Genomic DNA, 21,748 nt, shown 5'->3' with positions numbered 1-21,748 from the left:
ATAAAACAGCCTATAAATAATTACGTTTACTCAAAAACAAATAATCAAAAATAATTTAGTATAGCTTAAAATAGTGTTTTACGGTTTTCTCAAAACTTATAAAATGTAACTTGTCTCCTTTCAACAATAAACGATTGAATTATTTCTAGGCAATTTGCTTAATTAGTGAAAATATAAGTGTAACTTTAAACGCAATAACATGATGGCTCGAGGCTCGTGGTCCGTGGCAGTGATACACGTACGGGTTACGAGTAAAATTTCAAACTTGTTGGATCGACGGCGTACTTACTCGGCGGACTTAAAGTACGCGTACTTGCTGTGATACAAGCGCGAAAAAGGTCGTCGAGCCATAAGTTCGCGTACTTACTCGCGTGTGTATCACCCCTTTAAGAAGATCATGCAATGTAGAAGATTTATTCTGACAAAATGTCACTTCTATTATTGATTACACAAACGAAACGGAATTAATCTAATATTTGCAAAATGTTTGATTTACAATTATTGAAGAACAATTTAAATGTAAAATTCGAAATTATTTTTATGTGTAGTCATAGAAAAAGACGGGTACAAATTAAAGAATAATTTTTGGTGCAGTAAATGTAAGAAGATGTACCTATCCCATATGCATCGGTACATTTTTTGAAGGACTGTGAGTACCTCTCAGAAATTTAATATAATGCTCAGAATTAATTAAAAATAATAAAAAAAAAAGTAATAAAATTACTTTATTCAATTTCAAATATTAATGTAATATTATTTCAAATTAAACAATATTTAAATTTTAAAAATACTGTATGAAGTCTGCAGTACCGCCTACTGAAAGTTCAGCGTCGGACGCTGAACAGTAAAGACGTGCCAGCGGAGCGGTGCAACAGCGAAGAGCAGCCGAACGAGGTGGGGGTAGCTTGACTGTGGACTTCTCAGTCCAGTTGCGGATGTAAGCGCAACACCAGTTGAGCGATACTCACTCTCCGAGGCGAGAAGGAGAGGCAAAGGCCGATTAACTGGATGCGGTGAAACTTAGGGAATTTGATTTTATTGGATTCTCTGAGACGCCGTAGCTAGACAACGGTTAGCGGAAAAAGCAAGACGGGCTCTACTTGAGCCCGTCACGGGATTTCTACTGTGCCTCCGTAAGGGTATCGACACTGCAAGGTGTAGTTCTTTGGAATCTACATCGGGCAGCCCCGGCCCCTAGGTCAGTAGAACGAGAACAGCAAGAGGATCCCGTACTCAGTTCTGTCTGAGTACGTGAACAACCGCGCCTTTGTGCAGGGAGCCAACCCTGAAGCCGACGTGGTGTCGGGCCAGTCGGCAGACAAAAAGGCTTCATCAAAATTAGATAAATCCGTCCCCAAACCCCAGATGAATCGAGCTAGATCACGATCACCCCCCCGTTCCATGGCGCCTACCCCGCCAACTTATGAGGACACACGTAAAGTGGGTTCAAACGTGTTTCAGAGATTAAGTTCGGAAGAAAATGATGGATACTCGTCCGTGGACGAGAACGCAAACACCGATGGTTTTAAACTCCCCAAGAGCGAGATAAAGAAGGAAAAGTCAAAAAAAAAGAAAGAGGAGAAAAAGAAAGAGAGCGATAAGAAAGAAAAGGAAAGCTCGGAAGTAGAGGCCATGGAGGAAGAAGTTCCCGATGAGGCAGGCAGAGGTACGACCAAAAGAGCACGGACATCAAAATCCGAGAGCGAAGATGAACCGAGAGACAAAGTAGCAATCCTAGAAGAAATAATAGAAACGATGAGGGCCAGGTTTCTAAATGCCGAAGAACAAGTGGCAAAGAAAGAAGAAGAAAACGAGCGACTAAGAGCTGAACTCCGGAAGATGACAAACCGATTGGACGACCTGTTGACAGAACAGAAAGAAACAAGAAAACTCATGGAACAGATGCAACAACAGCTACAGCAGATTAAACCGAAGCCACAGCCAGCCTCTGAAGTGAAGAAGCCACAGCCAAGCCCTGAAGATAAAAAGCAAAAACCAACTGCTGAAGAGAGATTAAAAAATATCCGAAACGAAGCTAAACCAAAAAACAAAGAAGATTTCCCAGCGCTGAAATCACCGATTTCAAAGGAAGAGGCGACGGCATGGGAACTCCAAGCAGGCAACGCTATGAGGGCAAAGTCTCCCCAGATGCAAGACACCCCCAACCTGCCCCAAGGATCAGTTTCCCCAATCCATCCAGCTACGAGCGCAGGTGGCGACACGCCTGCCCCGAGACGTCCCAGTGTCTCAGAGTCAGAAAGTCGGATGGAAACAAACGAAGACGAAGACACCGCTGTGTTGCCTGAACAACAGGTAACACATCACCGAAAACCGCCTGTAATAAAATTACAGAGCGTGAGCGAGACAGGGGCCATCCTCAGCATCGCCCAAAAGAAAAAAATAATCACGATAAACAAAATCTCCAGGAGCGGTAGGGAAACCCTCATTCAAGCAAAAAGCCCCGAAGATTACAGAAGCATGGTCAGGATAGTGGAAGACTATGCAAAAGCATACGACGCAAAAGACAAAACCAAAAGGCTACAATGGATAGCCTTCCCGTTAGACGAGGATAGAAAACCCAGAGTGGTTTTAAGAGGGTTACCAACGAACACCACAGAAGAGACAATAAAAGACGAAATGGCAGCACAATATAACATTGTCTGCCATTCGGCGAAAAACATGTCCACCAGAGCCGGTCCCAAGAGACAGCTTCCGATGTTCGTCCTGACTCTGGACCACGAAGACGTTGAGGGTGCAAAGCGGATAACCAACCTGTGCCATATGAAGGTCGTGGTAGAGGACCTACGAAAGGCAAACGGACCAACGCAGTGCTTTAACTGCCAGGGCTTCCATCACGCCCAAAACGCTTGCCACAAAGACCCAAAGTGTGTTAAGTGCGGAGAAGACCACCAAACAAAAGAGTGCAAACGTGTCAGAGATGTCAAAGCAACTTGCGCAAACTGCAAAGGCAGCCATCCAGCCAGCTACAGAGGATGCCCTAGGTGCCCAATATGGGGAAGACCACCGCCAAGGAGGCCACAACACCAACAAGCACAACAACAAAGACGACCACAAGCAGCCGGGGTTTCCTACGCCCAGGCCACACAAAACGCGCAAAACACCACAGCGATCCCAGACGAAGACTACATAGTCAGAATAGTGACTAGGGTAGTCAGAGAGGTGATATTGGGCACCAGGGAGGCACAGAAGTAATGGTGACAGAAAGGGGATACTTGAGGATAGGTTCCTGGAATCCAGGCGGTATTTCAACCAACCAAAACATCCTAGATGAACTCGTCAATAGATACGAGATGGACATCGTAGCAATACAGGAAACCAAGCTCACTAACAACTTCAACCTAAAGTTTCCTGGGTACGATGTTTACAGGAACGACCACACAAGAAGATCAGGAGGAACGGCCATACTAGTCAAGAAGGGAATTAAACACACAAGATTCACGACTCCACCACTAGTAAACATGGAGGCAACAACGGTAGAAGTGAAAATGAGGCAAGGCGCAGTCAGAATAACATCAGCCTACGTAAGACCGCAAGACCCATTAATGGACGAAGATCTAGAGGCGTTCCTAAACATCCCAGAACCATCAATAATAATAGGAGACCTTAATGCAAGATCCCCTAACTGGAATGATAGAGCTACGAACCGAAACGGAAGATTATTAAACAGTTACATAGAAAACAACGAAGATACAGTGGCAATGGGCCCAGAAGATCCAACACACTTCCCAGGAAATGGACTTCCCACCCACATAGACATCGTTGTTGCTAAAAACCTAGGACTCCAAACAGAATTAATCACACTAAATGAAGGAACCACAGATCACAACCCCATTCTACTAGAAATAGGAACATGGGAAGAAACAAACAAACCGAAGAGAACTAAAAAGAAAATAAAGTGGACAAATTACAAAAGACTAGTTAGTGAAAGAATAAATATAGTACCAATTCTAACCGACCCAGAACAAATAGAAGAAAAAGTCCTAGAATTAGAAAACATCATACAAGAAGCAATCAGAAACAGCACAACGGAAGAAGAAGTCGAGATCCACACGGGAAGGTTCAAAGACATAACACAAGAAATAAAAGATCTTATAAGGGAAAAGAACAGAGCGAAGCAAATAGCCAGAAGAACGAGAAACAGAGTAGACAAAACCTGGGCAAATACACTAAATAGAGAGGTGAAGACGGCTCTTCGACTACACCGTAGCAAAAAATGGGAAAACTACGTACAAGAGATGGAAGAAACAGACTCAAACATGAAAAACGTCTGGAAGCTTCAGAAAATGCTCAAAAGCGATAGAAAACCCATCCCCCCATTACACGGAGTAAACGGCATAGTATACTCCATAGAAGAAAAAGCTGAGGCGATGAGGTCCACACTCGAAAGTGAATGCAGGCTAAACTTCCATGTAGACGAAGACGATGACTTCTTGGAAGAAGTAGAAGAGCAAGAAGAGGTACCAGAGGATCCGGAAGACATTATTCCCCCAACATCACCGGAAGAAATTAACGAACATATAAGAAACAGTTCTCCGAGAAAAGCGCCTGGTCTAGACCAAATATCAAATAGAGCTCTGAAATACCTTCCCAGAAAAGCTATAGTGTATTTTACAAACATAGTGAACGCTATACTCAGATATAAAAGATTCCCAAACAGATGGAAAGAGGCCCATGTCATCATGATCCCAAAACCTGGCAAAAACCACACGTTCCCGCAGAACTACAGGCCAATCAGCTTACTCCCAGCTATCAGCAAGATAGTGGAAAGAATCATCCTCAGCAGACTGCAAGCGGAAACAAATAGATTAGAGATAATCCCTGAAGCTCAATTTGGATTCAGAGCAGAGCACTCCAGTGAGCTACAAGTACTCAGACTAACTGAGTACATAGCAGCTGGTTTCAATGATAAGCAGTACACTGGAGCGGCATTCCTGGACGTAAGCAAAGCTTTCGACAGAGTATGGCATAAGGGGCTCATTTATAAAATGCGAGGATATGGATACAGCGGGGCGATGACGAGACTGATCTCTTCGTACTTGGGCGACCGGAGTTTCAGGGTTCGGATAGGACAAGTCCTGTCCGAGCTCGGGAGCCCGGAAGCTGGAGTGCCACAGGGAGCGGTCCTGTCACCTCTGCTGTACACAATATACACCGCTGACGTACCTAGAACACCAGGGACCCTAATGAGCCTCTACGCCGATGATACAGCGATAGCGGCCAAACACAGAAATGTAGAAATAGCAGTGACCAACCTGCAAACAGCGTTAGAAGACATCGAGGAATGGAGTATAAAATGGAAGATAGCCATCAACTCAGAAAAGACGCAAGCGGTACTATACAAGAAGGGAAGACAACAGCCAGAAGAACAGCTGACAGTGCAGAACACCCCCATCGAGTGGAAAAATGAAGCTAAATACCTAGGTGTCATCATGGACAAAGGATTAACCTTCCAAAAACATGTAGAAGCCACAGTCCAGAAGGCCAACATAGCGAGAGCAACATTAAGAGGACTCACAGGCAGAAAAAGTAAACTAAGACTAAAAACAAGGTTAAGATTAATAAACAGCATAATATTACCGGTATTAACATACGCATCTCTCGCATGGGGCCAAGTATGTAACACCCACAAAAAGAAGATACAAGCGGTCCATAACAGCAGCTTAAGAGAAGCAGCCAGAGTCCCAAGATACGTAGCAGAAAGATTCCTGTTCAGAGAACTTCAACAGGTGAGAGTCACCGAAATGATGACAGACAAGGCAAGGGTCAAATTCGCGGAACTGGAGCACCACCCAAGTCACATACTGCGAGAGATGCTAGGGTACGATGCGTTCCACCGATGGAAGCACAAACGTCCAAAACAGCAAATATTGTGAAATGGGAAAAATAGTGAAAACAGTGAACGGTTCGTAGCTCGAAAACAACAAGTGCCGAAGATAACGTAACACACGTAGGTTCAATACCACGATCACCTCAAGGTAAGACAGTAATAGAAAATTACAGAAGGGCGTAAGCCCCCAAAAAAATATATAAAATACAAAAAAGGCGTAAGCCCCCAAAAAAATATAAAAAACCAAAAAACACTCAAAAAAAAACTCGAGCAACAAGTCATTGGACAGAGCTCAATGGGGCTCGGTACAATGACTTGGGGCCCAAGCAAGCAATTTTAGTTTCCGCGGATAAGTAAGTAAGAAGATAAAGGCACAGAGCGCTTCACGCTGGCCTAGTTTTTTGCATTCGATTAGGGTACCACATGGAATCTTATTACCCAGGATTCCATTGTGAAGAGCACTTGGCTACGATAGTTGTGCCCCCATCGCGCATCAGCGTGCTATGGGGGGGAAAGGGATGGCCTGGGGCATTGGAGCGAGGTGGGGTGATCCCTGTTCATACTCGGGTCAAAACACCTCGCTCCAATGAATTGTTACACCCGAATGTACTTTTTCGATAGGGTGGACACATCCCACAGGTCGGGTTGAATCAAATTGCTTGCTTGCTTACCGCCTACTGAACCGCTATTTTAAAATATGGCGTACAGCCGACCACTGATATTTTTCCCTTGTATTAGTTAATCTTAATAATTTTAGTATTTGTTTTTAATCAGATATTAAAATTGTTTTCATAAAAAATATATAAAAATGTTAATCAATTTAACAGTTTCTTGGAACTTCTTATTGGTAATTTAGGATGATAGAAGTGATGAAGGATTATTGTGATGATTGCAAAGAATAAAAAGATTTTTTGACATCACCAAGTACTTTAAAATTCCTATAAATATTAATTCCCTAATAACTTTTTTATCACCCTTTACCTCAGATCAAAGCTGAGTCACCCTTTGCCCTATTACAACCAAATATTTTATAAGTTTAGTCAATATTTTTACAAATATGACACATGGTGCCACCTATTTATTGAATCATTTATGAGCCAAAAGGGGCAATATGAATCGAACATTCCTTGAAATTGGGATTTTAGTGGAATGTCTCGAGAGAGCAATGGCTCACCCGAGGGATTTTTCTGAACACGTGGCTTTAGTTATCACCCTTGAATTATCCCATTATCAATCATACAAACAAGCAAGCGTAATCGGATTAGGGATCGCACGCTTATTCGGTGGGAACACGACCAAGAAATTGTTATCTTTTGTTTTCATGTGTTAACTTTCAGATTCTGGATAATTCTACTTACGTCGGATTTCTTAATTCATACGGGTATTATAAATGCTTTGAAATGTAAGACCCAAAAATTGAAGAAGTGATCAAATTTTTTAAAAATTATTCTTATAGATGAAAAAAACCTCACATGTGATCAGTATGGATTAAAATTCAACGTTAAGAAAACTTAATATATGCTAGTTAGCAAACAAAATTATATAGGTACAGGATGACGGTATAAACGTCGGAGATGCCACACCGGACAGAGTAGAGAAACTCGTGTATCTCGGCAGTATCTAATATCAATGAGAGCTGAGATCTAACCGCAGAAATTAAAAGCCGACTACTAGTAGAACAATTATTTTTCACTCATTTCATCGTTCCCCGTTAGAGGACAGTCTAACCATACTCCAGTGCAAATATTTTAATATTTGCACCATCTTCTTCCTTCTTCGTTTCGTTATGGTCCAACCCAGCAAAAAGACTTACGCGACGTGTTGATGACGTGAATTTTGGGTACATTTTTCACCAATATACGTAAATTGCTTACGTGAACTTTACGTGAAAATTTGGTTGGAATGTCACATTGAAAATACGTCTTTAAATTACGTGAAGAACTTGTCTTCAATAGACGTGTTATTTACCTTAAATAGCAATAAAAGGTTTCGGGAAATTCACGTTGCAAACCCGTGTATATTAACGTATCTTTTAGGGAACGTATAGGTATATTAGTTTTCACCTGAAAGAGACGTCCTCGGTTCACGTAAATAATTCGACCTTAATTAATAACTTATGAATCACGTAAATATTATACTCATATAGTACCAGGGGCGTCATTTGATAGGGTCAGGGGGGGGCAAATGCCCCCCTTGACCCCGAAAATTACTGAAATTTACAAAAAATAGATCAATTTTGTAGTATGCTTGCATATAAATGTATTGTATATATAATGCTTGCCCCCCTATCAAAATTTCAAATGACGCTCCTGTATAGTACTATAAATAAAACATGCATATAAAGTATTCACAATGTATTTATTTAGTACAATTTAGAGACTTTAAAAACATTTGTCTTGTATAATTATTATACAAGATAAGACACCAAAAATAATACCGACCTAAAGACACATTAAAAATATGCAAACACAGGTCAATTTTTATTTCGACGAGCACACTTGTTTTTCCTAATTGCACCATCGGCACTTCAACACTCGAGCAGTGATATAACATTAATACGAAAGACATTATTATAAATAAACCCGCCCAAAGTAAAACGAGGGAAAGAATAAAGAAAGCTCTTCATTTCACGTTTAACTTTTTGTTGTGAGAAGCCTGAAAAGCAGATAGCTGATTTTAGAGGTTATGATTATTGGTTATAAAAATCGGTTATTTTTAAATTAAATTTAAACTATTCTACTTACTTTAAATTAGTTTTACATTTTTTCTTTTGTTTTTAAATTTCTTTTACTATTAACTAACTGGTCTTACTAAAAATCTATTTCAATACCAAAATAATATAAAAAAAAATAATCCTATCGAAACGTATTATTCGATAAATCGATTAATTTAGTTTTCGAACCAACTATTTCAGTCACGTGATGGTATTTAAAGGATGAGAAAGGCTTGGTAGTACGTCTTCACCGCGCGCGATTTGAAAATTAGACTCAACATCATTTTAGCTCCTGTGATTTTTTTCAAAGAAAAAAATAGCAAAAATATCTCCAAATCAAGGTTGGATTGAAATATTTATGCTAAATGTTCTTAAAAGCGGAATTATAAACTTTTTGTTTAAATATTGGTATTATTTACATTCCTTTTACGTGAAATACATCTAATTTTTCGACGTCCATAAAATACAGTGAGTAAAATTCAAGCGATACGTATTTAACCAATACCGTTGTAAAATTTTGTTTTCCAAAATATTTCTCAAAATTTAACCAAAGGAAGTTACTTCTGTTTCGTGATTATTACGTGAAATTAACGTACCTTTGCGATGTAACCGATATTCACAACTGTTATAAAAACATCTGATATATTCTTCATTAAGGTTTTATATTATTCTAATGTCCAACATGTATAAGGGAAGCACTAATATATAGGTGAATGATTTGGCACTGAAATTCCTTTTTTTGCCCGTCATAAATCACCGAGTTACGTATTCGTTGAAATTTGCCGTAAATTTAACGTAATTATCACGTAACTGTGCTTAAGTATGTTTGCTGGGAATTCAGTCTTCTTGCAAAGCCTCTTTGACAAGGAATAGATTCCGAAACATCAGGTGTCAGAGGATGGCAAGAGACTCGAATTGAATCAAAACGAAACGATTATTTTCTTTTTTGTCATACCATACTCTGTATTAGAGTACAAAATGACCACGTTTCATATAAGTAATCTGCGACGCAATATTTGAGTGTTCTCCTAGCGGCGCCGCTTGGTACTGTGGACCTTGATTAACACATTACTTGATTCGTGGTCGAAATTATTTTTCACTCATTTCATTTTTAAAGGTGCATGCAAGAATATTCAGAAAGTATGAAGCGGTTATGAGTAATAGAAAGTTTGGCTTTCGCAATGACTCCAGAGGAGTAGAAGCTCCGTATACTGTATAGTTTCACAATTCGTGCCCAAAAATGTCGAGACCAACAGAAAGATCTTTTAGTCTATACACTATGCGAAAGCTTTCGTCAAAAATAAGCATAGCATTTTCATGAAATAAGTATCTTCAGCAAAAAGGACAAAAATGATATTAATAATAAGAAAACTCTATTGGAACCAACAGGCTGTGGTAAAGGTGCATTTAAATCAAAGCGAACACGAACGAACGAATGAAGGAACGAATTCGTTGGTGTTTGCTTGACCATTCGTTCGCTACAAAGTAGGGCCATTTACGTTGAAGCGAACGTTCGCATTAGTTGATGATCAGGAGTGCATATTGCCCGCAGATGTATTTAAGATGGGCCAGTCAAGCATTATGTCGTTTAAGTTTTTTGTCGTGTTTTTTGTTGGGTAAATTTTAATACAATAATAGCTTATAAAATGCAATGTGTTTTCTGTAAGGAAAAAAATATGTCATATTCATAAATATAAGTATACATTTTGATACGACTTCAATAATTTCATTTTGTCCTGTCTCTATTCTATAATTATTTAATTTAAAAAATTTGATTTTAATAATTTAAATAAAATAAAAATTATTTCCAGACTCAAAAATAATTTATCCAGGTATTTTTTATTATTTTGTTGAAAATTTTGATAAGCTTTATTTATTAATATTTTATTTAAATCTGGCATTATCAACTAAAGTTTGAGATAAATAAAACGTCCAAAAATGTCTAGCAATTATAAATTCATATTTCTTCTTCTTCTTCTTAAGATGCCGTGCATTTCTGCGTAGGCGTCCACCGTACATTGTCTTGTTTATAAACTATTACTGTTTTTAGCAGCATTGCAAAGCATTTCATAGCCGTGGATTCCTGTCCACTGGCGGTGGCGATTACGCAACTATGACATCTTTTTCCCAGACCCTTCTTACCCTCCATCTTTCCATCGAGTATCAGTTGCTGAAAAGTGTATGGTTCCCCTCGTAATATGTGCCCCAAGTATGCAGTCTTCTTACTTTTAACATAATTAAAAAGTTCCCTATCCTGTAAAGCTGCTCTTCTTAGTTTTTAATCATTTCTGACTCTGTCCTTCCATGATATTCTAGGCATTAGACGTAGGCATCACATTTCCAACACTTCAAGTTTGTTAATGGAACTGGCCTTTAACGTCCATTCCGTACAAGAGCACAGGTCAAACGTAACAAACACACTTCAGCATATAAATTACTGACAAAAAAAATTTTCTTCTTAAAATAATTTTGAATTCAATATTATTTAGGTAGGTACCTGTAATGTGCTTCAAACTAATGAACGCAATCTGTATCAGCAGCCAGGTAGCAGGTATTATACACTGTCTGAGGGAAGATAGAGAATAATACATTAAAGAACCAGCTTTCTTAAAATTCTTCCTCGAAAAAGTTGCTTGCTCTTGGTATTATGACTATACATATTATGTTCAAATAATAAATTGTAAAATTGGTGTATCAAAATAAATTTGCTTTTAATTAATTTTAGCAATTAATTTAATTTTCTTACCTCATTAGTATTTCTGGGTTGAAATTTATCCAAAAGAAACATTAGGCTTTTAAAAGCAAACCACTTCTAACCCTCTTTTTGTCTTTCTCGTCTAAATGATGTCAGAAGCTAATTCATTTTTTTAGTTCAGAGACATAAAAACTCATTCCTAAAGAAATGTTAAAACAAGCATCATTTTTTCTGTTTATTATTTTATATAGCTTCGATTTCGGGTTTCATAGGCATTCTTCATTTCTATATATCTATTGAAGTATCTTTTCATTGGTCCATTTCATATTGCAAAATTATGTTTTCACGACTACACAATAAACAACCCTCTCAAACTAATGTTTGTAAATAAATTAAATCAGTACCTACCTACTTCTAAACGAATTCGTTCGCTACCGTCTATCCACTGTCCACATTGAACAACGATTTCCAACTTACCGACATCGGTTGGAACATGTGCGAATGCGAACGAATTCGTTCGGTCGTGCTCGATTCGCTGTACAAATACAATAAAGTTAACGAACGAATTCGTTCGCTCGTTCGTGTTCGCTTTGATTTAAATGCGTCTTAACGTTAGATCGAAATAGAACTGATGCGCAACACAGTGGCGCACCCAGAAATTTCCTCTGGTGGGTGTCTTGGACACCGAAATTTTTTTGTATTATTTGTGAAAGAAATTGCATTTTCCAACAATTCTTTGTATATTTTTATATGCCCTGGGAGGCGTTTTAACCCCCAAACCCCCCCCGGGTGCGCCACTGGTGCAACAGATACGTAGAGGAGTGAGATAAGGCTCGAAACAGGACTGCAGCTACCATCTACGTTCTAAGGAAAATACCAGCCTACACTAGAATATGATTTACTATCTTTATTGGGAATTAACCACATTAGAGATTATTATTTAATCATAGAAACCCTTTTGTTCAATTCTATTTTTGAGATGTTGGCTAGATGTTAACTGTTTCTGAGACGTTTCTAGATGTTAGATATAGCTTTTAATAACTTTATTTTTAAATAAAATTGTTTGTTACAGCAACAATTAGAGACCTGCAGACCTGGTGGTCACCTCTACCTTGTAAGGATGCCATGAATACTGAAAATCGGGAAGTATTACAAACTATTACGACATGCGATAACGTAGTAACCAAAAAAAGGTAATTTTTATTAAATATTAATATAAAATTGACTACCACATTCGCCATCGTGACTTTATGGACTTTATAGCTCTAAATAATGATGCAGTCGATTTTCCGTACCATTGTCTTTTGTCGATAGATATTTCAGCCAAGATGACCCTAAACACGTTTACCTTGGACATTTTCCTCAATGATCAGATGCAAAAGTTCATTTTTTTTTCAGGGTGTCTCATATTGTGACCGAAGTATTCCAAATTGCGTCTCCTTATTGTATTGAACACTTTTGTGTTGTTTGGTTCAGTAGTCCAAGGACATTCTTATTTCTAACTTTGTCTACCCAGCTTATTCTTAGTATATCAACATCTCAAAGGTTTCCAAGTGTTTGGTGAGTTTAATCAGTTTAATCGCTGCTACATATTCTCCACATTGCTGTATGGTATGGAGAGCTGGACCCTTATAGAGACACTAATTAAAAATTGGAGGCCTTCGAGATGTGGATCTATGGACGAGTATTGCGGATAAGTTGGGTTGATCGAATGAGAAATGAAATAGTTTTATCTCTCTCTTCAATCCTGACCCCCCGGAGGGAGTGTAGTGGTCGACGTGATGTCGTGTATTGTCCGTCTCCAAAGATCTCTGTCTCTGGTCATTTCTTTTAACTCATGCATAGGTCTTTTGCATATTCCTGTAATTTGATCGATCCATATTGTTGGGGATCTTCCTCGTGATCTTCGGCCTTCCACCTTTCCTTGTATAATGAGCCTTTCCATGTTTTCTGTGTTTGCTCTCATAACATGTCCAAAATATTTTAATTGTTGGAGATGGACTTTACTGGAGAGTCGTTGGCTAACTTTTAGCTCTCTTAAAATTGAATTATTTGTTCTATGGTCGGTCCCAAGGAATTCGTAGCATTCGTCTCCAACAGAACATTTCAGTGGCGTCTATCTTTCTTCTTTCCGAATTTCTCAGGGTCCAAGATTCACATCCGTAGGTCAGTATTGGGAATATTAAGCAGTTGATCAACCTCATCTTTAACGCTCTTGAAATTTGACAGTCCTTCCATATTGTGGTCATTTTTGCTGTGGCGACTTTTGCTAGATCACATCTACGTTTTATTTCTTCCTGTAGTGACCCTGTGTTTGTGATTAATGATCCCAGATATAAGTATGAGCTCACAACCTCAAACCGATAAATTGTGGTTATGTGTGGACGATTGTTATGTAGTCTATCCACTATCATGATCTTTGTCTTTGATATGTTTAATTGCAGACCAAATATTTGACTTTCGTTTTCAACCAGTCGTATAAGATCAATCAGCTCTGCTTCACTATTTGCAAGAAGGGTGTCATCTGCGAAACGTTTTTTGTTTATTTTATGACCATTTATTGAGATGCCTTTTTCCCATCCTTCAAGTGCTCTTCTCATAATATGCTCTCCATATATAATATGAAAAGTTATTTGCAATTAAAAACCATATTCAAATATGCAATAACAGCCTTCTAATTAAAAAAAAAAATTCTGAAATTTTCTCAAATTACAGATTCAGAACATCATTTTTATTTTAACTATTTAGAATGGGAAATAAGCCACAATATTATTAAAAAATGATTTTTATTAACGTTTCGACGCCCAAATCGGGTGCCGTTGTCAAAATACAAAATACTATTAATATAAACAAAAATGTTGTTGCTTAGTAAAACAATTCTTCTAATAATTTATTTAATTTGACTCATTTATATCGGCAATTCAGATACATATGATACATTTTAAAGTAGAAGACTTTAAAATGATATTGCCAATATTTATGAGTTGCGTTCCTGGGACGACTTTACTGAAAGATAGTTCATTCGATTACATGAAATCAACCCCAACTCAAGAATATCCGTCACAAAAAAAATCATAGCATGTGATCTGTCTTTAAAAAGACAACCACATGCAACGGTGACATTAAAATTCTCGCGTTAGAGATCTCATAGTAAATCACGAGGGAAAACCAGGAAAAACCTCGTGATACTATCCCGACATCGTAAGTATTTGGTCTTACATTTAATTTACTCTCAAAATTAATACCAAATTCTGACTTTACTATAATTTTGTTTAAATTATAAGTAATATCAATAATACATGGGTATATAAGTAATACTAAAATATAAAATATGTACTAACTCGACTATTGACTTACTAATTGTGGTATTTTCTTTCTATTGACTTCCTCTTTCAGTATGGGTATCCACATCCTACTGCATTCCACCGAGGAATTTGCGACACAATTCAGAACAACATCATTTTTATTTATTAGACATGTAATAATTCTTTTATTAATAATTTTAGGAAAAAAAGTTATTCTTCATAAAAATCTGTGCATGGCCTAAACCTCAAGATGCAACCATCAGTTATCCAAGTTTGTTAATTATATACGAGGTGTGTCAAATAATATGAATTTAGTATATTGAATAATTGTGGAGATAGTATACATCCCTGTCTGACACCCCGTTCTGGATGAAATTCGTTTGAAAGTGTGTCAAGCACTTTAACTGACCCAGTAGTGTGTTCGTATATTTCAGTTATAAGCGAAATAAGGTGTTGGGGTACGCCTACTTCTTTTAGTATTCGCCATAAGTGTCTCCACTCACCCTGTCGAACGCCTTACGATAATCTATAAAGCATATGTACAGTGGAATATTGAATTCCCTAGATTTTTCGATTATCTGTCTTATATTCAACAGGTGTTCTCGAGTACCTCTACCTTTGGTAAATCCAGTTTGCTCTTGTGGAATTTCTCTTTGAAGGAATGTTTTTAGTCTCTCATTGATTATATGTAGCATTATTTTACTGGCATGTGATATAAGAAAAATAGTTCTATAATTGTTGCATTTATGGAAGCTGCTTTTTTATGAATTGTCGTTATTTGTAGATTTTGTCCAGTCTTCAGGCCATTGTTTAGAATGCCATATTTGGTTACAGAGTAGATGAAGTAATTTTACGCCAGTTTCTTCTGTGGCTTTGAGCATTTCGGCTGTTATCATATCTGGACCTGGTGCTTTATTATATTTGAGCTTACTGATCGCGAGTCTTACTTCATTTTCAAGTATATCAGGTTCTTCTTCCACCTCGTCAGAGATTTGGTTAACAGGTTATTGGCGTTGATCATCTTTATATAGGTCCCTGCAATACGAGCTCCATGTCTCTGCTATATCTTCTCTGTTTGTTCTCAGAGTTCCTGTGTTGTCTTCAATGGCCCAAGTGCCCAAGTTCTGGCTTTAAAGTCTCTTGTTAAGTAGCGTATTTTTCTAAATAGATCTCTCGGCTGATTATTCTGATCATGTCTCTCAATTTCTTTGCATATACTTTGATAGTACTGTTTTTGTCTGCCTTGCATCTTCGTTTTATTTTTCTATTGAGGTTTCTTAAACTAGCTGAAATAGTTTTATATCGAATGAAAAAGAGCACAGAAATATCAAAAACAATAAAAATTCGAAAGTTCCAATATTTCAGTAATGTAATGAAACATCCAGAGACGTACATATAACCTTCTACACCTCATAATATATGGCAAGATCTCCGGAAGTAGAGGCACAGACCTATGAAGAATATCCTGGTTACGAAATCTTCGAGAGTGGTATCAAGAGACCATTGCTTATCTGTTTAGAGCTGTCGTAAACAAAGTTATTATTGCCAATATGATCGCCAACGTGCTTGGCGCCTTTTTCGGAGGAAGATTATGATGAAAACCAAAGAAAATTAATTAAATCTCTGAGACGATATTCTCCTAAGAAATAAATTTCGAAAGAATAAAAGTAGGAGAAAATGAAGTTAAAACCGGAGAAATAAATCAGTTATCTGAAAAGCTGAAAATCAGTCAGAGAGTTAAGAAAACCATAGGTAGGGGAGAGTTGGATAAAACGGGATACCTAGCCTAGAGACCCAACTAGTGTTGCTATCAATCGGACAACGACGAAAACTTGTTCTCAGTCGTCATTGTAACATTCTCAGTTCGTTTTACCTCGATGCCATTATTTGATGAAAAGTTGTTGTGTTTAGAATTGTTTGATTCTATTTTTTTGGTACTTGTTATTTTTAAGTGCGTTGTTTTCTACATTATATTGCCTACATATATAAACATATAATTCCGGTGACTATTACACTAAATTTAGCACTCGTTAACGAATATTCTCATGTGTAGTCTATCTAATTTTACTTTCACGTTTAGGCAGGAGCCATTTTTGTTTTGAAAAATGTCTGAGTTAGACAAAACGGGACACTTATAAGTTGGATAAAGTGGGATACAGTTTTTTATGTCCCGTTTTATCCACCTATTTATTTGTTGGCCTATTAATTTTTTAAATAGCCATAAAGCGTGTTCTCATACTGCAGAAACGAACAACATATTTTTATGTGACTTTTGTTCTGATATACCTATCTAGTCCTGAATAACAAGTCTGATTTCCCATTTGGCAATAAAACATAAAAAAAAGGTCCATTTTTAAGTTTCTGACTACTGCAGATATTGTTTTTTCAAAGGTAAATTTTGCTTTGCAGTCTTATGTCTACTTAATTATACTTTTTAGATAATTTTATGCAAAAAATAAATATTGTGAACCTATCCCATTTTATCCAACCGTGGTATGCTAAAACGGGATGTATAGGACTATAATAAATATTTTTTTTACTATTTTCCAGTCATTAAAAATAGCTAAAAGTATCTTTTTGTGTGCTTCAATACATGTTATACCTATAAAAAATAATAATATGATAATTTCTTTAAGATTTTTTCCGTAATAAAAATAAACAAGAATGGTATCCCGTTTTGTCCAACTCTCCCCTACTCACCTGATTCCGACATATAACAAATGACAAGAATGTTTATCACAGGTTAGAATAATATATTCTGAAAAATGAAGAAAATTTATTTAAATAATGTACCGAGACTTCGACTGAAACGATCAATCGCCTAGACATGTTTTAGGCCCCGTTCTCATGACAAGCGCTTAACGCGCGTTTTTATCGGTTTCAAATAAAATGAATGTAGTTGTAATCGCGTGTTATCAAAACGCGTGTTAAGCGCCTGTCATGTGAACGGGGCCTAAGACGTGGTTACATAGAAGAATACTCCGAATATTCTGGATAGCAATGCAGACCAACGAAGTCGTGTTAAATAGAAAAAATAATGTTCGTGAGTTGCTGAGAACTAATAAAATCATCATCATCGTCAGTAGCGTTACAGCTCTTTATGAGCCAAAGCCTTCTTCAGAACAATCCTCCATTCGCCCCTATCTCTAACAACTGTTCTCCATGCTCTAATTCCAATAGATTTCAAATCATTTTCTAGGTTGTCTTGGTACCTAAGTCTCGGTCTTCCTCTTGCTCGTTATCCTATCGGCCCTCTTCGGTCAAAAACTTTTCTGACTATGGCATCTTCCTCTCGCCTGATTACATGACCTATCCATCTAAGGCGTGCTACCTTAATGAATTGTACAACGTCAGGTTCTCCAAAACTTCTATACAACTCAAAGTTGTAACGCCTGCGCCACAAACCTTGTTTTTTTATGCCTCCATATATTCGTCTTAGGATTTTTCGCTCAAAACGTTTGAGCAGTTCTTCGTAATTCTGTGTAAGTGACCAAGTTTCTGAACCATATGTTAACACTGGTCTTATTAGTGTTTTGTATACAGTCAATTCAGTTTTTTAGGTACTTTTGAGTCCATCTGTCTTTTTAAGCCATATTAACACTTATTGGCGAGCACTATTTTTCTTTTAATTTGTTCACTGACATTGATATATTTAGTTAGCAGCGAGCCTAAGTATATAAAGGTGGCGACACCTTCCAGTTCTAGGTCATCAGTTATTATTCTTTTACGTGTCGGGTTGCTTGACCTAGTGCAACACATATATTTGGTCTTTTGAGCATTTATATTTAGTCTCATTCTCTGTGCAGATGCCCTTAACGACCGAAATGCTTCAGTCAGAGATTCTGTGGACCTACCTATGATATCTATGTCATCTGCGTATCCGACTAATAAAATACCTAAATCAAATGTCATAATACCTAGGACATGTTCTTAGCGAAGACCGGTACCAGGTACATAATCCTTCAGCTTATCATGAAAAGTAAAATCTAGGGCCACAGAGTACTTGAAAGGAAGCAGATGTCGTGGCTGAAGAACATTCGTGATTGGACAGGAATATTCAGTGTCTGACAACTACTTATTCCGATTAGCTAAATACCGTAAACAACTCATCAAGCCGTGTTCGCGCTGCATGCCCCGAGTATGCCCAGAGGGAGAACGCCTGCGCATTACAAAATTGGACGTTCAATAAGGTCGAATATTGCCCTCCGAAAACGTAATGCGCAGGCGTTCTCCCTCTGGGCATACTCGGGGCATGCAGCACGAAATATGTTAGAGGGACGTAATATGGCACCGAAAGAAAAAGAAAAAGCAGGTTTATTATTAAATTATATGTTCCTTTTAGTATATCTTGCATTATAACCTAAAGGATGTAATATTTAATTTTCAGTGCCGATTGTTCCAAGTGAATATTTTTACTAAATCCAATTTTACTTGTTACATGAATATAGGTACTTATTAACTATAAAACTCTTGTCAAGTCTGACGATGACGAGACTTGCAGGAAAAAGCCTGCATGCACCATCATCCTTGAAATTAAAATAGAACATTGCGTAATATTTGCATACAGTTCGTGACATAAACTAGAGCATGATCTAAATCATTTCTATAGAAATGAAGGTAATTGTAAAATAAAGTTTAACTACGTCCTCACTGAAACACTCAATTTGTAACTTTATACATAATATTGTATTTTGTCCACCCGCTAAAAAGCTCAGTGGTTGATGCTGTGATATTATGCACCGAGTCACCGAGCATTTAATGATGGTCATTATGGGGCGAATATAACGGATACGACACGAGTCGCGAAGCGGCGAGTGTCATTCTAATACGAGTACCATAATGACAATTAAATGTAAGTTGGTGTACATGATTTTTTCTATGATCGTTCACAACAAAAAAATATATTAAAATTATTTATTTTGTAACACAAACAAATTAAGTAGTTAGGTATATGAATAAATTAATTATTTTGTTAATATATTAATTTATATTTTGAATATTACAATTATTCAGAGAGAGAACGTCATCTCGCGATTCTATTGGTTAAAAATCTGTATCGTAATGAAAATCATAATGAAGCCCATTACGATACAGGTATTGAAATCATTATTATTAAAGTATGAGAGTAGAAAAAAAGTTTAATTAAAGAACAATAAATTTATTCTTGTAGGGATTTATAAAAAGTATTACGATTTTTCTCTAGTTTGTACGATTTTTTAATTCTTGTTACTACTTTGTCCTCCTGCATGACGTTTTACAGTAAATAATGCACACCAGCGCCCCCCCCCCCAATACTTAAAAATAGGAATTTTGAATCGATCTTTGCGGCAGAATTACGAGCTATCTATGAGCTCTCGAAGTGATTTAGTTTCGATTTTTGAGCTCATTCCCTTCACCCCCAAATTCCCTTAAATTGATTTAACTTAAAAGAAAAATGCTTAAAGAAAAAACGCGCATTTCGATTATTGAGCTACAACCCCTTCATATAACCATATCACCTTATGGTATATATGGTGTTATGACCTATGGTGCTGAAACTCTAGCATTAACAACCGCATCTGCTAAGACGCTAAGAATTGCTAAACGTAAGATGGAAAGTCGATGATTGGTGTGTCATTGCGGGACCATATAACAAACGAAGAACTACGATTGAGCACAGGAGTCACAGATGTTGTATATCAGGTGGCTAAACTTAAATGGAACTGGGCCGGTCATGTGGCCCGTCTGACTGATGGGAGATGGACCAAGAGGTTGCTCGAGTGGAGACCAAGAGCTGATAAAAGAAGTAGAGGAACACCACCCACGCGATGGACGGACGATATAAAAAGAATGACCACTAATTAGGCCTATATCCAGCAGTGGATGCAAAGGGCTGATTGATGATGATGATGTTCTAGAGTTGCAAGATTCATTTTTTTTTATTCTTGTTCCAGATGCCGTATTTTTAACCTGTTCTTACTGTCGTGGAGTTTTTGAGCGTAAATAGAGTTCCTAGGTGGTTTGTCTCCTGATTCAGTCTTCTTGTACTATGTGGGTCTTTATATTGATCGGTTTTTAGTTCTTCTATTCACAATGGTTTGCTGTAATCTCACAAGGTTATTTATGTCCTTTAGGATCAACGTTAGGTGTTTTTGCAACGTTCCTGGCTATCTTGCTACTGTGTGCCGTGCCTATTTTTTCAGTGTTTCGATCCAATTTCCCCTTTTGGCTTGACTCGACTGTTGGAGTAGGGCTGTTCCTCAGTCAACCGTTTCTTTGCTAAAAGGATCAGCTGTATAGAGAATTTCGTATGTTCTTATTAGTTCTTTGGACTCGCTGGACATACCGGGATCATTATATATTATTGTCTACATCCCCTGGGGATAACTTTTCTAGACACTTTTTTATAATTCTACAAACTGTTCGCAGTTTTCTGATATCGGTTTGCCAGTTTACCATTTTGAAGTTAAATATTTTTTTTTAACATCCCATTTATTTACAATCTGTAATAATGATTACAATAAGTAAATTATTTAACAATTAAAAGAGACTTGCAGGAGACTGTCCAGTGACAATAACCTATGAAATCATAATTTTAGTACTTAACAAAATTATTTGTGACTAATAAATAAAACCCTATAAATAAAACTCTAATAAATAAAATATTTTTGAAAATTTAACATCTTGTTCGTAGATCGCTTGGAGTGTGGCGCTTTAGTCTTCTGTTTACTAGGGGTCTCATTAGGTTCTTCGCTAGCCTGTTGGGGTGGTTTTGTAGTCGGATGTCGTATTTTTGGGCGTAACTGGCAATTTCTTCTTTGACAGTCTTCATTTGGAGATCACGATTGATGTGTTCATTGGGCATGTACCACGGTGCATTTGTGATAATGCTCAAGGTTTTCGATTGGAATCTCTCCAGGATGTCGATATTGGATCTCGACGCAGATCCCCACAGTTGGATACCATAGCTCCATATTGGCTTAATCACTGCCTTGTATATAGGTCTGGATCCCGCGTATGAAAAAAAGTTGATTAATAGCAAGCTGAAAATTTGTTAATAGCTTAAGGGTGTCTAGTCGGATAAACTTTGATATATGGGAACACTGGAACAGGGGCAGTTTTAATTATGGAACAGGTTAAAAATTTGGAACGGTCAGACCACGAAAACGGCACATTTATTTTGTCCGACAGAATAGACTTAAACTCTC

At 37.4% G+C, this 21,748-nt stretch overlaps 1 protein-coding gene across 1 annotated transcript in view; it reads left to right on the top strand.

Annotated features, from left to right (window-relative positions):
• LOC114349384 (helix-loop-helix protein 1) overlaps window positions 1–21,748 on the top strand; it is a 53,994-nt gene that overhangs the window by 7,409 nt on the left and 24,837 nt on the right. Inside the window, exon 2 of the mRNA XM_028299732.2 lies at window positions 12,329–12,449. Coding sequence (XP_028155533.1) covers window positions 12,382–12,449 — 68 coding nt within the window. The 5' untranslated portion in view covers window positions 12,329–12,381. The remainder of the gene's footprint in view (window positions 1–12,328; window positions 12,450–21,748) is intronic.

Source organism: Diabrotica virgifera, chromosome 1 (assembly GCF_917563875.1).
Source record: "Diabrotica virgifera virgifera chromosome 1, PGI_DIABVI_V3a".
NCBI classification, from domain to species: domain Eukaryota; kingdom Metazoa; phylum Arthropoda; class Insecta; order Coleoptera; family Chrysomelidae; genus Diabrotica; species Diabrotica virgifera.
Note: the sequence above shows the minus strand (reverse complement) of the source record. Positions and strands in the feature narration are given on the sequence as shown.